The sequence below is a fragment of the Strongyloides ratti genome (assembly GCF_001040885.1).
Source record: "Strongyloides ratti genome assembly S_ratti_ED321, chromosome : 1".
In the NCBI taxonomy this organism is placed as follows: domain Eukaryota; kingdom Metazoa; phylum Nematoda; class Chromadorea; order Rhabditida; family Strongyloididae; genus Strongyloides; species Strongyloides ratti.
In genome coordinates, this window is record NC_037307.1 from 3,567,784 (window position 1) to 3,586,038 (window position 18,255).

The 18,255-nt window shown below is 21.3% G+C and overlaps 5 protein-coding genes across 5 annotated transcripts; 2 read left to right on the plus strand and 3 right to left on the minus strand.

Moving 5' to 3' along the window:
* Positions 1-52: 52 nt before the first annotated feature.
* On the plus strand, positions 53-3,222 carry SRAE_1000115700 (Hypothetical protein; the record flags this gene model as incomplete). The annotated part of the gene is made up of 3 exons (XM_024648078.1): positions 53-73; positions 128-276; positions 333-3,222. 3 exons carry the CDS (start codon positions 53-55, stop codon positions 3,220-3,222), a joined length of 3,060 nt encoding a protein of 1,019 aa, XP_024502092.1.
* A 1,696-nt stretch (positions 3,223-4,918) lies between these two features.
* On the plus strand, positions 4,919-6,287 carry SRAE_1000115800 (Zona pellucida domain-containing protein; the record flags this gene model as incomplete). The annotated part of the gene is made up of 3 exons (XM_024648079.1): positions 4,919-5,000; positions 5,045-6,127; positions 6,178-6,287. 3 exons carry the CDS (start codon positions 4,919-4,921, stop codon positions 6,285-6,287), a joined length of 1,275 nt encoding a protein of 424 aa, XP_024502093.1.
* Positions 6,288-6,350: 63 nt separating this feature from the next.
* On the minus strand, positions 6,351-8,766 carry SRAE_1000115900 (Bifunctional 3'-phosphoadenosine 5'-phosphosulfate synthase 2; the record flags this gene model as incomplete). The annotated part of the gene is made up of 2 exons (XM_024648080.1): positions 6,351-8,219; positions 8,752-8,766. 2 exons carry the CDS (start codon positions 8,764-8,766, stop codon positions 6,351-6,353), a joined length of 1,884 nt encoding a protein of 627 aa, XP_024502094.1.
* Positions 8,767-9,980: 1,214 nt separating this feature from the next.
* Positions 9,981-10,603, minus strand: SRAE_1000116000 (Hypothetical protein; the record flags this gene model as incomplete). The annotated part of the gene is made up of 2 exons (XM_024648081.1): positions 9,981-10,378; positions 10,444-10,603. 2 exons carry the CDS (start codon positions 10,601-10,603, stop codon positions 9,981-9,983), a joined length of 558 nt encoding a protein of 185 aa, XP_024502095.1.
* A 1,690-nt stretch (positions 10,604-12,293) lies between these two features.
* SRAE_1000116100 (Hypothetical protein) lies at positions 12,294-12,769 on the minus strand (the record flags this gene model as incomplete). The annotated part of the gene is made up of 2 exons (XM_024648082.1): positions 12,294-12,635; positions 12,698-12,769. The coding sequence occupies 2 exons, from the start codon at positions 12,767-12,769 to the stop codon at positions 12,294-12,296; spliced, it is 414 nt and encodes a 137-aa protein (XP_024502096.1).
* Positions 12,770-18,255: the final 5,486 nt, after the last annotated feature.

Sequence of the window (18,255 nt, forward strand, 5' to 3'; positions counted from 1 at the left end):
CTTCAAGTTCTGTTATCTTTTGTATGTATTGTGTTTGGATAAAAAATAAAAAATGGAATCACAGGATGAATCTGTAAGTATAATCTTTATAATTAATAGTTATTAATTTTTTAAATATTTTTTATAGCATGATGCAAAAATTTTAAAACTCGCAACAGTAGCAGAGAATATAAATATTCATAATTTGTATAGTGGAACAATAATATGGGATAAAATGCCTTTATCAGATATTAAAATTCTTGCTGATTATCTTTTTTCAAAAGATAATGTTTTTACGTAAGTTGTTTATGAATATTCAAATTTTAATAAAGCATAAATTCAATTTTTTTAAGATTAAAAGAAGGAGCTTTTTATTTTGCCTCATCACTTATCCATGAACAAATACATATTCAATTAACTAAAATGGATTTAAAAGATCCAAAACAAAAATATCAACAAAGACAAAATGCTTATAATTATGTATTAGATCATATTTCTAAAAAATGTGAAACAGATGAAGGAACTAAATTTATTTATCAATGGTTAGCTGAACTTTACAAAGATATTGTTTATTTTAATACAAATAAAAAAAATACTGATGTCAAACAAGCATCTACAGGACAATATTATAATTCATCTAAAGCATTAGGACAGCTAAATACTTTGTTTGTTAAAGTTGCTAAGGATGTTTTGGCTAGTGATAAGGATCATTATGTCAAATATTTAATTGAAATGGGAAAAAATCAAAAATTTGTTTTAAATCCACTTGTTAAATTATTTTATGATCCTTCAATATGTGAATTATCACAACATCTTTTATGGGAATATGGTAGTAAAAGTTTTTATCAAAGTTATAAAGAAGGTTTTCTTAGTACAGAAACTCCACAAGAATGGCATGCTTTTATTTTATTTATGGAACATTTTTTAAAGATAAATTCTTTAGCCAAAGAACCATCGTTAAGGAATATTTTGTATGATTCTTTAAATGGTGTTAATGTTTACCTTGAATCATCACCTGAAGCTACTTTTGTATTTCTTATACGTGTCTTTGCAACCAGTTCCTCATTACTTCAAAGTATTTTTCCAAAATTGATGAATGATCTTACGGCAGATTCTGTGATAAAAATTTATAGATATTTTCATTTTATTGCAATTAAATTACCTGCAAAAGATATTTATTATCATGATTTAATATCAAAGTATTTTGATGTTTTTGAAAAAAAGACATTCTTTGTTGTTTTGGATGCTATTATAAAATTATTAATGAATCCTAAGGTGTATCAGGAGAAATATTCATTTGAAGAAAATGAATTTTTACATTTAATTGATGGATGTTTTAAAGTAGCTTCAGAAATAGTTAATGGAGTTTTGGAGATTGTTTATTTTAAAGGTAAAGATATCAAAAGTTGTGATACTCAAATTGATCGCTTTGAATTTTTTAATGATATTTCTAAACCAAATGGAAAGTTAGATAAAATGTTAAAAATTATGATAACAAGTGATACATTGGGTAAACTTTTTACACCACTTCTTCATGCTTTTTGTGTAAATGATTATACTAATCTTGGTATGGATATTGTTTCAAAAGGATTATTTATACCAAAAAATGTAAATGATCTCAAAAGATATTTAGCATTGGTTGTGGCTAATCAAATTATTTACCCTGATGTACTTGTTGATGCAATTAGATATACAAGAAAAAATTTTGATCGTCTTATGAGAGATTTTGGTGATGATGCTATTGATTATAGAATACAAATGTTAAAAAATATGGTTCATTTAAAGAAATGGCATGATAATGTTAAAGGAACAACTAATGTAAAATATTTAAAAATGGAATTATTAGAAGTTACTTGTAATGTAATAACTGTAGCATTTTTTTCAGCATCTTCTATAGAAGAAATTGTCTATAAATATGATCAAGATGGTACAAAAACATTAGATTTAGATATTTTTAATAATTTAGTTAATTCATTATGTGGTATTGCAAATGAATTTAAAACTGATATGTTAATACAAATTGAACAGACATATGAATGGACAAAATGGATGTGTAAAATTTTAACAAAAGTTTTATTAATGATTGAAGATGAAACAACAAGTGTTGATGTAACAACAGCTTTTGATAGACTTTTTTCAAGTTTTCTTCTATTATTAAAAGATCAAACATACATGGTTAAAGTATCTTTTTATGTTTCTGTTATTAGTGATATCCTTGTTAATTCACATAGATTATTTAAAACTGATCTTTACTATGAAAATGAATTAAAGGAAGCTTCATTATCTCATGAATGTTGTTCTATTATTGCTGAGATGGCTGAAAATGATACAGAAACATCAACTTTATATTATTTAAGGAAAAGTAAAGATTTAGTTGTTAAAAAAAAACTTCATAATATGGTACATGGAGGACAATTATCAAGATCAAAACCTTTTGACAAAGATATTTGGAATAATTATGCCATAATGCATAGGAAAGATTTCTTTTTTTCATATTACCTTGATGCTATTCATTCAATAGAACCAAGTATTGAAGTTAGAAGAGATGTTATTAGACTTTTATGTGAAGCTGTCTGTGGAAATTTAGCTCCATCCTTAACAATATCATGGGTTGAGTGGGAATTTGAAAAACCTTTAGCTGATAGTCATATAAAAATATATAATAATTTTAGAAAATTTTATTGGATTGAAGATTTTTTAATTGGTTTATCAAAAGGGTGCCCAGGTTTATTGTGGCATTTTGTACCAGTTTTTAGGTCTTTTTTTGCAAATATAATGTTTAAATTAGAATCATTTCCTGATAAAAAAATGACAGTTATACCATCAATACTTAAATTAATTGATGAATTATTTGTTTTATTATCAATAGGAGAAATATTACCTTTACATATGGAGTATATTTATGAAATGTTTACTGTATGTACAATTCATGAAACATATTTAGTTATGAGTGATATATGGAAAGTAATATTAAAAATGGTAAATTTATGGAATATAACAGAAGTTAAAGATAGGAATCAGGAGAGGAAGCTTCCTAAACCAGATATTAAAAGCTTATCATTAAATTTAATTTATATAATACAAAAATATGATAAACAACTAGGATACCTATTACCGGTACTTGAAGATTGTCAATTATTGTACTTTGAAGATGATGATATGTCACCAGAAAACTTTAAAGGTAGAGATCATCCACAATTTTCAGCTTATACTGAATTTATACGTGTAGATAAAAGAAAATAACTTAATTTAATTTAATTACTTGTTTACTTTTTTAAACTTTTGTATGTATAATGTTGTAAATAGTATTAAATTTTTCAATTTTTTTTTTTAATATAATAAATATATATCTTAGTAGTAGTAGTTTTTTTTTTACAAAAAAAAAGATAATTGTAATGTTTAAAGGAAAAAAAGAGATATCTCTTACAATATTTTGAAATTAATTTTAAATAAAGATAACTGTAACTAGATTTGATTATCATTAAAGAGTAGCTAGGGCAATTAAAAAAAAATAAATTTTTTTTTGTCTTGTTATATAAATAGAAATTTAATTTTCTTTACTACACACTTTCCCTAAATAAAATTTTTTTATATATTTAATTATGAAATGTCCTTAAAGTTTTTGTACATTTATAAAGAGTAATAAATGAAGTAATTATCTTTTTTGTACTACTTATTGTCCGGTGATACTGGCAACCTTACCTTTATAAAAGTATTTTAAACATGAATATATAAACTAATTATACTACAATTTCTATTAACTTTCTTACATCAAAAAGTACAATTACCTATTTGGGTTTATAAATACTAGCTTATTATAATTATTCTTATCAATAAAAATTGTTACATAAAATATTTTCATACATACATCTTATTTGTAACAATTAAATAATGACAAATTTGCCCATCTACCTCTCTTTTTAAAAAGTAATAAAATTAAAAAAAAAAACATTTAAAATTCAACATTGATCACTTTGAAAAATATTTTATTAATCATTCAAGTTATTTTAAAATACTTTTTATTATTATTTTTTTTAAGGATATCAATTTCATCATAATATTATAAAAAAAAAAATAACAAACCATTTACCTAATCTATCTATATAAACTGCTTTTTTTTTGAAGAAAAGAAGTATATATATATATATAGATATATGTATATTATTAGCTTGTTAATAATATATCTCAATTACATAATATTTTGATATATCATAACTACATATAATCTATTAAAATATTTATTTTTTTTTTTAAAATGAATTAATTAAAAAAATTATAACATTTATTTTTAGTTTATAAGTATCAGTTAACAAAAATAAAATGTTAAATAATTCTAGCTCCCATTAAAAATATTATTACATATATTAATAATTTTTATAAATAAAAGTATATATCTATTTAAAGTCATTAAAATATCCCCATCTAAAAGGAGATCTTTTTGTTAATTTTTAAATACCTATTTTATTTCTTTTACATTACAAAATTTAAGATATACCTTACAAAGGATGATAATAGAAAAATAAAAAAGATATTAAAAGTATTAATTTTATAATTTTTCTTATTATCATAATATATCTTAAAGTATTACCTTTTTTCATTTGATCTCTCCACCTTTTTGAGATATCTTTTATGTTACAATTTAATATTACATTTTTATTACTTTCGATTAATATTGTATCATACAAATCTCTTACTGTCTACATTCTTTTTGTAGTATGGTAAAATAAATAAATAGGAGTTTAATTTTTATTAATCATGATTTTAGTAACAGCATGATAATTTTTTCTTTAAATTATATCTTTTTAGATTAAAAAAAAAGTTTTACTTTTTTTCTTTTAAATTAAAAAATAAATCTTGATTTTATTTTAGTACTTAAAAGAAAAGTATAAAGTAACATTAAAATTTTATTTTAGCTTTATTTATATTTATTTACCTATCAATGGTATTAATATATTTATTTATATTTTATCTTATTTGCCATTCCTCATCTGGAAGTCATTTTCTTAGTAATGGTATTACTGGTAAGTTTAAAAAAAATTACTCATTAATATTTATATATATATAGCTAATCCAGTGATAACATGTGCAAGTAATGAAATAATATTTTTTGTCAATACAACATACCCATTTTATGGTAAAATTTTTGTTAAAGGATACTCAACAGATTCTAATTGTTACATATCTGGTAAATCAACTAATTCATTAAAAATAAATTTAAATTTTGAATCATGTGGTTTAAGAAGAAGTAGGGAGATTAATGGATTATCAGTAACAACAACAATAATTGTATCATTTCATCCAATGTTTATAACAAAAATTGATCGTGCCTTTAAAGTTAATTGTTTTTATACAGAACCTATTAAAAGAGTTGCCCAAAAATTGAATGTTTCTGATGTACCAATAGAATCATTAAAAGTTAATGCACCTCTACCAACATGTAAATATGAAATATTAGATGGAAGTAGTGATGGTAAACCTATACGTTTTGTTAAAATTGGTGATATTGTTTACCATAAATGGTCTTGTACATTTGATGAATTAATTAATGAACCTCCAAGATACTGTATATTGGTACATAGTTGTTTGGTTAATGATGGACAGGGTGGAGATGATATAACTGTAATTGATAAAAGAGGTTGTGAAATTGATGGATATATATTAAAAAAAATTAATTATGTTAATGATATGGAAGCTGGTCAGACATCAAATGTTTTTAAATTTGCTGATAAAAATAGTTTAGTATTTAATTGTCAAATATCATTAACTGTTCGAGATCAAATGAATGGATGTTCTGGAACTCAACCTATTTGTGTTACATCAACTGCTATACCAAATAAAGGGATACCTTCTATATATAGTATATCTTCAACAAATTATGAAATGTTACAAAATTATCCTACAGCAGATGATAATAATAAAAATGAATTACAAATTAATCATGTTGGAATTCCATCATTATCAAATTATAATAATAATAGTAATAATACATATAAAACTAATTCATTTAATAATAATGTTATTGAAGTACCACCTAGTGTTTATGTTGGTGAGGAAGAATCTGATGATAATAATGAATATATTGTTCTTAATGGAGTTAAAACTATATTTAATAATATAACAACACGCCAACAAAATGGTTTAAGACATGGTAAATTTTTATTTTATTATTTTTAATTTTAAATTAAAAAAAATTTACAGTACGTAAAATAAGAAAAATTGCTGATTTTGATTTACCAGAACAAACATTGATTGTTCTTGGTATTGAGGATACTCTCTCACCCATTCCTTATACATCAAGTAAGTTCTAAGTAATAAAATTAAAAAAAAAAAAATTAATATAAGATTTAATTAAATTTGTTGGGATTTTTAAATTAAAATGAACCTAGTGATTGATAATAATCAGAAAGTACATGCCATGCCTTCTGTCCCATAAATCCTTGTGGTGGTGTTTGTCCATTTCTTGCTAATTGTCTCATTAATGTACCTGATATAAATAAATAATCATCTCTATGATTTTCATCATAAAAATCCATTTGTCCTGATCTTTTATTATATGCAGCAACTCTAAATGGTATAATTTGTATACCTTTTAATCCTGGTGTCATTGAAAGAATTTTTGATCCATGTGTAGGATCATATAAAAAATCACCTGTATCAGGATTTTGTATACCAGCAGGATCTCTACCAACAATATAACAATCAACACCAGCAGCTATTCTTGCTTTACAATGCCATTGTACTTCTGTTGGTCCAGCATATAACATAGGTGATGGAAATATTGATATAACTGTCCATCTTGGATCAAGAATTCTTTCCTCCAAAACAGCTAAATGTTGTTTTATTCTAATATTTAATGGTACATCATCATCTTTAGTCCATCCACCAATAGGATGTAATAATAACATAGGATTTTTATAACCTTGTGCTAATAATTGTTCTCTTGTCTGTCTCATTAATAATGCATGACCATTATGTATAGGATTACGTACTTGAAAAGCAAAAATAGCATCACAATTAGCATTATAAAAAATTTCTCTTAATTCTCTTGGTGTATGCCTATATTCATCTAAACCATCATTATAATTAATTCTTTCAAATACAATTAAATCACCCCCAATACACCAATCACCCTGTTGTGATATTTTTTTAATACCTGGATGTCGTTTATCATTATAACCAAATATTCTACATATTCTTTCCTCTTTACGATGTGGATATATTTCAATATTTTCTAAAATAGCTAAATATCTACCATCATATTTTAAACCAACATGTCTATGTTTACCAATTTCATGACATTTTTCCTCATTAATAGGTAAAACAATTGGTATTGATTGTGATGAGGTACGATTACTTTCTGGGGTATATTTTTCATTACCAGTTTCATCAAATTTTGTATATGAATCATATATTTGACCAAAATGTAAACATTGAAGATATTGTCTTTCTCTCATGAAACCATTTAATGGACTAGCCCATCCCTCACCTAATACTTGCATCCATTGTAAATCATCTAATGTTAAATCAATTGATGGAAAACATTCTATCTGTTGTTGATATGTTTCAATTTGTTGTGGTTTAGCAAATAATTCTTTAATACCATGTTCATAATATTCTAAAGCACAATCTTCTGGTATAAGACCATGATCATATAATAAACCGAAACATCTTTCAACACAACCATGTTCTGTATTACCAGCAGCATCTAAAATTAATTTTGGATTTGTTGGTATTTCATAAATATCATCAATTCCTGTAAACCCTTTTATTAAACCAGCTCTAGCTTTTTTATATAAATTTTTAGGATCTCTTTTTTCACAAATATTTAATGGTGTATTAACAAAAATTTCAAAAAATAATAAACCAGCTTCTTCATGTTTTTTTCTTGCTTCCTCTCTTTCAGCAATTGTTGGTGAGATAAGACTAACAAGTGTTATTATACCACAATCAGCAAAAAGTTTAGCTGTCTCAGCAACTCTTCTAACATTTTCTTTTCTTTCTTCTAATGTAAAACCTAAATTACTACATAATCCTTGCCTCATATTATCACCATCAAGAACATATGATGGTATTCCTACTCTACTTAATAATTGTTCTAATCTCATTGAAATAGTTGTTTTTCCTGCAGCAGGAAGACCTGTAAACCATAATGTACATCCACGAAATTGTGGATATTTTCCTAAATTTCGGGCACGTTCTTCTCTTGTTATTTTATGAAATTGTTGTATTACATTTGTAGACTAAAATAATAATAATAATTATAATTTTGATGATTATAATAAAAAAGTTTTTTTTTTTTAATAATTAAATACATACCATTTTAAATATTGTTTTATGTTTGTAAGTTATATTTATAAATTATATATGTATGTTTCTTTATAAATATTGTCTTTATTCTCTTTTTAATATTTATTATAGAAAGAAAACAATCAAAAGTTTCTATAAATAAAAAAATATATATATTTATAATGTGTAATAGTGAAAATTTTTTTAATATGATTATATGATAATGCTTATAAAAAGTGTAAACATATAAAATATTATATTAAAATAAAAATTTAAAAGAAAATGAAACATTTTTAGTTACTTGTGTATATTAGTATTAAATACTATTTCAATCAATATTTGAATAAGTCTCTATATATACATTGTGATATGGGTATATATATATATATATATATATATAATTATAAAATTAATAGATAATGATAAATAAATGATAAATATAAATTGGGAAGAAAATTTTATATATATAATTAAAAATAATCTTACAACTCTTTTACTCATAAATTTTTTTAAATAAAATTTATAAAAGACATGAGAAATAAATAACTATTTTATATATTATCTTTTATTATATTAATTTATAAAAACCTAATTTTATTTATTGTAAATAATTTTTTTTTCTAAAATAATATCCTCTTTTATTATATTTAATAAAAATTAACTTTAACATAAAAAAAAGATATAAAAAAAAATTTTTTAAATAATTATTTATAAAAATTTTACCAAAAAGTTTTATTAAAAAAAATTTTTTTTTGTTATCAATTTAAATTATACATATATATTAAAATTAATAATATATAAAACATAATTATTTTTTTTTTAATTTTAGATGGCACATCAAGTAATGAAATAAAAGAAGATAAAATTCTTCAAAATTTACAATCTTATGAAAGAGATGATACAATAAAATGTATAGATCAACAAATCTTGTCATGGCTTTTAATAGGCACCACAATTATTACAATAATACTTTTCTTCCTCCTCCTCCTACTACTAATGAAAGTACGTAAAGATGAAAAAAGTAATGGCATTCAATTTTAACTATCATCATAAAAAAAAATTTTTATTATATCTTTTTCAAAATTATTTTTATACCATACATGTAAAAATCAACTTTTCACGTTTTGTCAAAACAAAAAACAATTATATTATTTATTAAATTTTTATATAATTTTATTGATAAACATGAATAAATTTTAAAAATCTTTAATTGATATTATTATTATATATTTATCAAAAAAAAAAAAATATTGGAAAAAAAATAATTTTTAATTCTTTATATATTTTAATTTATTTTTTAATACATATTTAAAGGTATCATATAAACATTTTTTTAAGAAAATCATCTTTACTCTTTACCTAATTAAATATACGAATTGATATAAATCAAAGTTCAAGGTGTTTAATATAATCAAAATCATTCATTTTATTTCTTTTTTTTTTCTCGATATCTATTAATTAGATGATTAAATAAAAATTAAAACAATTTTAAATGTTTAACATTTTACGTTGGAATATACCTAAAATTTTTAGCATGACAACGTTATGATTTTTGATTAATTATATTACGTAACATGACATGAAAACGTGATCGGAAAAATTTTTGTTAAAAACAATTAATTAAGAATTATTACTTAATGGTGTATAAAGTTTATTCGGATATTAACATTAGTAATTATATTAATTAATATATATTATTAAAAAAAATTTTTTAATTAATGTTGCATATCAGGACATTTGAAATTTGATAAATCCATAGTAGCATGGGTAGTATTTTTATGTGAGACAAATTTTGATAAAGACATTTTTTTTAATTCATTTTTTGAAATGGCACAAATTAATGTACTATCCATGCCATCATTATTTTTTCCTAAGTGTAATTTTTCATATGAATTAATGATAATTCTTTTGTATAATTTATTAATTTCTTTACTTTTTATTTTCATAGTATTTTTTAAATCTAAAGTAGTTTTAATTTCACAATTGTTACATGGAACCTGACAACGATCATAAATTTCTAATTCATAGGTTCTGGTGAATGAAGAGTCAAATTCAAAAATAAAACTTTGGTTTACAAGAATGTATTTTTCAATGTTTTTAAGGCTAAATAATTCTAAAATTAATTTTATTTAAAATGTATTTTTAATATGTAATTTAATTAAAAGTCCCAAAACTTACTCATGACATGTTGTTTTGCAACTATTTTTGCGGCAAATAGCACATCACTTTTACATTTAAAATATCCTGAAATTGCTAAATGTTTTGTCTCCAATAAAGTACTTCTTTGGTAAGACAAAACAAAGGAGGATAAAATTAGAAGAACAATGAATTGTTTCATTTTTTTTTTTGAAATGTTTATTAATTTAATTATTGTTATAATATTTTTAAAAAAATACAAAAATTTTGTAAAAATTTATAAATAAAATATTTTTAAGAATATTAAATTAAAAGTTTAAAATTTGAATTTATTTTTTATTTTGCATATAAAACAAAGACAAAATTTGATTATTCATTTAAAAAAAACAAATTTCAACTACACAAAAAGCTTATTTTTTGAAAACATATTTAAATAATTAAATTTTTTTTTTGAAAGATTAAAGATAACCAAAGATGTGCTGTGGAGATCCATATGGTTCTTATTATGATTCACCAGTTATTGTGCCATCCGCGCCTGTGGTAGTTGCTGTACCTGTGGCACCTTCACCAGTTGTGAGATCTACACCATACTATCGTTAATTTAAAAATGAAGAAAAAATTTTTTTTAAAATTTAACTTTTTAATAAATTAATTTACAAAAAAATTCATGGATTTAACTTGCATATAAAAAAAAACATATTTTTATATAACTTAATAAACATATTTTTAATTTAATTTTACTTTGATAAAAATATTTTTTAAGAATGACTAAATATCATTGACCATTATTCTAAGTTCTTAAGACAGTTTTTTTTGAAATAAAAGGAGTAAAAAATTTTTAATAAATGATGTGAAAATATTTTGTTTTTTGAAGTAGAAAAAATGTGACATTTGTTACCACAGTACATAGATAATACCTTAAACAATTTTTTTTTAACGGAAATAATAGTTAATAAATAAATGATAATGTAAACATTTTTATGGTGCAAAAATTAATTTTAAGTGGAAGGTGTTTTAGGTAATGTGAATGTTTGTTTATGTTTTAACTTATAAAATTAAGTGCTCGTTAATTTCTGGAATATAATCATTGTTACTATATATTATATGTTAAGATTAACTATTTCCTGTTACAATTTAAGATTACTTCTGTCACTTGTTTTGAATATTAAAAATGTACTTAGTATAATTGTTAACATAAAAAATAGAAACACTTTTCGTAAAGTTTAAAAAAATAATTTTTTTTAATATACATAATTTTTCCTTGTCTAGTCGTAGTATTACTTTTTTTTAAAAAAATTATTTACTTAAAATATTTATTTAAATTAATTTTTTTTTTGTTATATCTAGTACTTTTAACAAAAAAAAATGTTTAGCAATAAAAAAATAATTTATTTAATATTTTAGTTTTTATGTTACTTTATTACTGCAATTAATTTATTATAGACAGCTGTGTGTTCTTTAAAAAATTATAGTTAAAATTTTCAATAACATTTGAACTTTTTTCACAAAAAATGTGACAAATATTTTGATCATTTGACATAAAAATATGTTCTTTTTGATTGAATTTTTTTTGTTCTTAATGAAAAAACTTTTTATTTTTAACTTTGATTTTGGTAATTAATTGTTGTCTTGTGAATTTTTTGCACTTACAAGAATAAATATTTTTTAAGAAAATTATTTTTGTATAAAAAAAAAGAAAAATTAAGCTGAATTATTATATATTAAATTTTTTAGTATATTATATGTCATCTAAATATGAAAGAACATTCACTACATAGTTTACATATAAATAATATTGTATAAACTAATTATTTATTGTTTGTATTTTAAAAATTATATTAGATAATTGTAAAATTTTATTAATAATTAATGCATAAATATGTAAATAGACATTAACGAGTTTCAGATAATCGAAGAAGCCATTTTTTTCCTAGTTCTGTTGTTAATTTTTTATCAAAATCAGATGACATAATTTTTTTAGGAACAATTTTATGTTCTTTGATGTCTTTTATTACATCTTCTATTTGAACCCTGTCTTCAGTGTCAATGTCTCCTGTTCTAAAAACATTATATTGCCACAATTTATGTACTTGTAAACAAAAAGAAGGTGATGAATCTTCATTTTTTAGATCTGGAATAGTCCAATGAATTATATCAGAAATGAGTGAAGTATCTTTAATTATAACTACTCCCCAATTTCCTCCATACATATCTTCCATTATTTTTCTTATAATCTAAAAAAATATATATTTATTTATTTATTTAATTTTTTTTATTAAAATATATTAATATCTACCTGCATCTGTAAAGCTGCATCATCTTGAGCAACCTCACTTGCCCTAATTATTACATCCTTAATTGGAGACATTGGACAATTTTGTATTGCCAAAATATTTAAAAAATTAATAATAATTAGTATAATTAACAAAATTTTCATTTTATTAATATGAACGAAACAAATTGGTAAACAATTTTTATTAATAATTTAAATCAAATTTTATTTGAAAGGTGATTATTTAATTGTCGTTTCTTTATATTGTCAAAACTATCGTGAAACTCTTATTTTGCACCTTTTTGCCGATATTATAAAGAGGTTTCACTAAATGATGACAGCTCTTTATCCATTTGTTCATAAAAGACACATTGGTTAAAAGCTAAAATGATTTTATATTAAAAACTGGTTTTTATTAATTTTATATAAAAATCTTTTATTTATAATTTTGTAATTAAAGAGTAATAATAAATTAATAGGCTAAATTTATAATCACTAAATTGAGTTTCCTTTGTTGTTGTATACTTTTCATATTGTTATTATATAATGCTTCTTCATTTTGTCAACATAAAACATTTGAATATATCAATTTATTTATATAACACTTTATCATATAAATTTTTAATTTTTATATATAATTTAAGTTATTTTGAGAAACTTTAATGCTTATATTATTTATATAAATGTAATGAAAACAATTTTTTATAATATGATAATTGTTGTTAATATTTTCTGAATTTTGATTGTGATAAAAAAAAATATTAATAAATGATAATTTTTTATTCCGTAAAATGTTGTTATTATAATTATCATTAAATAAGTTTTATTAATATATATAACTATTTTTCAAAAAACAATTTATAAGATTTTGAAATATAGATTCATAAATTTAACATAAAATTGGCCTTCAAAAATAGAAAATTAATTTTGTTCATAAAATATTTTATCAATTTAAATAGTATTTTATATTATGACATATAGTCATTGTCTATAAAGTAAAATTTTATTTTAATTATATTAATAAAAACAACATTAATAGAAATTAAAAAAACTAATCATAAAATGATTATAAAAAAATTGCTTTAATTATAAATGTACTTAAGTATAAAATTGTTCAATAAAAGTTTTATTTTTGTCATAAAATGATATAAAAAAATATAAAAATTGTTTTATTTATAAACTTTTCTTCTCAAAAAGATAAAATTGGATGTCATTTTCTTTTGAATAAAAAATAAACTTTTTTTTTATTGTCATTAAATATATAACTCAAAGTATCATAAACAACTTTCAAAAAAATAAATTTTAACTACTACTAATTTGTGATAAAAACTTAACAATGATTAAGTACGTTTTTTATTAAATTTATTCCACAATTTTAATAATTTTAACTTCAAAAATCAAACTAACAAAATATTTAATAATAACATGATTATATATTTTTACAGTAATATTTACGTTAAAAAAAAGTTCAATGTATATTTGATTTGTAAACTTTTTTTAGAACTAGAAACATTTTATTTTAATGTATGGGGAAAATTTCATAACAACATCATTACAATTATGATAAATTGTTAACGTTTAACAAAATTTTTATTGGTAAAATTCTAACTTATAATTTTTAAGAAATACATAATTGAGATTTATTTGTTTCTGTTTAATAATTTTAATGTTTACATATATTATCAATTGAGTAATAATAATTTCATAATTACAGTAAAAAGATAATACATTTCAATGTAAATAAACATTTGTACACAAATGGTAAGTTTCAACCTGTAAAATATTAATTTTTCCATATCCTTACCTTGAAGTATTATAACAAAACATTTTTTTTCTTTTAAACTTATGTCAATGTTAATTAATAAATATGATTAAAATTTTTATTTGAAAAATAAAATTTTCTTCTTCTACTTTTTTTTATAATTAAAATATATCTTGTTTATAAAAAAATAAATTAATTTATTTCCCTTAAATCTTTCATTGATTTAGAATTTAAGAACAATGTAGTTAATGAAAAAGCACTATGTGCTTTGTTTATAATAGAATTTTCTGTGCGATAAAATTATATTTTTTGTTCTTTTTTAATATATTTTATGTTACTTTATTGTGAAGAAAATTTAAATAAGCAAATGTATTAAAAAATATCTTTTTTTTTTTATTTTATAAATACAAATATTCTTAAATAATATACATAACTAATTGAACAACATTAATCATAAAATAATATTATCATTTTATAAATATTTTTATTATTACAACAAAAAGTTAATTTTCCTTTATTTTATTTTTAACTTTTTCTCGTTCTGAAATACATAATAAATAATAAGAAAAATGAAACATTTAATTTCTAGATATATTTTAATGTGTATATTTTTATATTAAATATAATATTTATTTGATTATATATGTTTTAAAATTTCATTCAAGTATTTTATCATTATTGTGTAATAATGTTTTTTAATAAGCTAGAATATTCACCAGTTGTTTTTAGTGCATCATTAAAAATTTACCATATATATATATATTTTTTTTTTTTTAAAGAAATATTAAAACTAAATAACTTATATCTTTAAGCAATTAATTAACTTTATTTCAATAGTATTATTTTTACTTTTTAATTAATTAAAGTTTAAAAAAATTTTGGAACTAAAATATTTTTTTACAAAACTTATTTGATAAATGTATATATGCGAAGTAAAAACAAAAACGTCAATTTTCATTGTACAATACAAGAATACCAAATCAATTTATTAGTTTACTTTATTTTTTTATATCATTTATTTTTTAAAAAATATTATCACTATTAAAAATTTAAAACACAACAAATTAGATTAAAAAAATGTTTCATAGTTATTTATACAACTATTTAAAATAGTTTTTTTTTGAAATATTTTATTTTAATAATTTTTATAATAACTATAAAAAATAAATTTTTTTTTTGTTTAAAGCAATTTAAATATTTTCAATCTATATTTTTAAATTTTAACTAAATAAAAAAAGCTTTTTTTATTTACGATTTTAAAATAATTTCACTTAAAGTTTACTCATTATTGCAAGTTTTTTTATTTGACATCAATATTATGTTGTAAAAAATAAAATTTTTTTTTTTGAAAATAGATATTAAAATATATTTATTTAATAGTTTTTAAAAAATGATAAATTTTAAGTATAATCATCAGTGCAAAAAAATTAAATGTTTTAAAGTTATAATAAATCAAAAATCAAACCATGTGTAAAAATATTTTTAAAAAAATATCTTTTCATGATAAAATGAAGATTTATAGAATTTAAATTATCATTCTAAATCAATTTTTGGCGCAAAATCCATTTATAGTAATTTCATATTCATAGGACGTCTTCAACTCGAATTATGAAAAGAAATCATGTTTTGAAAAAATTTCAAGCATGTTCTTATAATTTGAGTTAACAAACTTCTATAAACATATAACATGATGCGCTGGGTTTTCTTCAACATTTTAGTCACAAAATATATTGAAAAGGTTTTCTGATTTTCAACTTTTTCGAGATTAGATATGTGGTGTTTTTGTAAGCTAGGAATATGTGTTATCATTTTTTTTATATCTCAAAAAGGATTAGAGATATCTAAATATTTTAAAGATATACTTTAAACGAAAACTAATTTTAAGTCTATTGCAGAAAACTATTTTCATTTATCTTAATTTTTAATCGAGATATAAAAAGGATTCGAAGTTTATAAATTTCTGACTTGGTCTTTGACAATGGTGTTCAAAAAAAACTTTTTTTTGGAATTTTTAAACATGATTATATTCATTAGATAGCCCTTGGAAAATGATGAATTTCTAATATAATCAAGGCTATGCTAGAATTAAAAATTTAGAAGTTATGATCACTTGAAGTTTGAGGCGAAAGTGGAGAATATTTTTTGAAAAAAATCGCCTTTTGTGATTCAATGAAGTTATTTGAAAATAAATAGCCGATTCTAGACCAATTTTTTACGACAAGTTCATTAAACTTAATCTTATCTTCATAGGATGTCTCAAACTTGAGATATGACAAGAAATGTAGCATGATAAAAGTTTTCAAGAATGTGTTCATAACTCAGGTAAATAAGATCGTAGAAACATGAAATTAGATGCGCTGAACTTTTTATAAGTTTTTAGGCATAGCTTACGTTGAAAAGTTTTTCATAAAATCAACCCATCTTGAGATATGATATGTGGTATTTTTGCGCGCTCAACTCTTTGTCATCATTTTTTTATATTTAAAAAATGCTTTGAGATATAAAAATATTTTGAACGTGGACCCTAAATGAAAACTGATTAGAAGTCTATTTCAGAAAACTGCTTTCAATTATTTTAGTTTTGAAGCGAGATATAAGAAAAGGCGGAAAATTTTCTAAAATATTCATTGTTCTCGACTTTTCAATATCTCAGCTGAAACTTGACATATAATAATGAAACTGGTACCAATCATCTTTTCTCAAAAAGTTATTCTAACATAAGTAATTTCCATAACAATATCTTTAAAATTTAGTAAAATTCATAAATGGGTAATTTAAATTCTAAATTTCTGACGTGATATTTGACATTGGTGTTAAAAAAAAACTTTTTTTTGGAATCCGGAAACATAATTATATTCATTCGATAGCCCTTGGAAAATCATGAATTTCTAATATAATCAAGGCTATGCTAGAATTGAAACTTAAGAAGTTATGATCACTTGAAGTTAGAAGTGAAAGTGGGGAATATTTTTTGAAAAAAATCGCCTTTTGCGATTTAATGAAGTTATTTTACATTAAATAGACGATTCTAGACCAGTTTTTTACGACAAGTTCATTAAATTTAGTCTTGTTTTGATAGAATGTCTCTAACTTGAGATATGACAAGAAATGTAGTTTGAGAAACGTTTTCAAGAGCATGCTTATAACTCAGGAAAATGAGATCGTAGAAGCACAAAATTAGATGCGCTGAGCTTCTTATTAGTTTTTAGACATAGTCTACGTTGAAAATATTTTCTGAATATCAACCAATTTTGAGATATGATATGTGGTATTTTTGCGCGCTTAATTCTTTGTCATCGTTTTTTTATATTTCAAAAGGGGTTGGAGATATAAAAAAATTTTGAACGTGGACTTCAAATGAAAACTGATTTGAAGTCTATTTAAAAAAGTTTCAATCCTTTATTTTTTAATTTGAAACAAAATATAGCAAAAGGCAGGCATTTTTTTATAATATTTATTGTCCTTGACTTGTTCTTTTTTCATCTGAAATTGATTATATGAAAATGATACTGATGGCATTATATTTCCTTTAATCAATTAACATAGAAAAAATGTATTTATATAAAAACCTTCACTTTTCACAGGATTCATATTTTTGCTAAAAAATTTCAGAGTTCAAAGCTTATATTCAATAACTTTTATGTAATTTTATGTTAATTAAAACTTAATATTTATTTTATTATCATTTACATTTTTTTTTATTCATTAATCTCAGTTAAATGTTTTTAAGCATGAAAGTGTTATAATATTTGGAAACGTTTTATATTTATTTGAAAATATAAAAAAAAATTATTAAAAATTAATGAGAGATCATAGTATA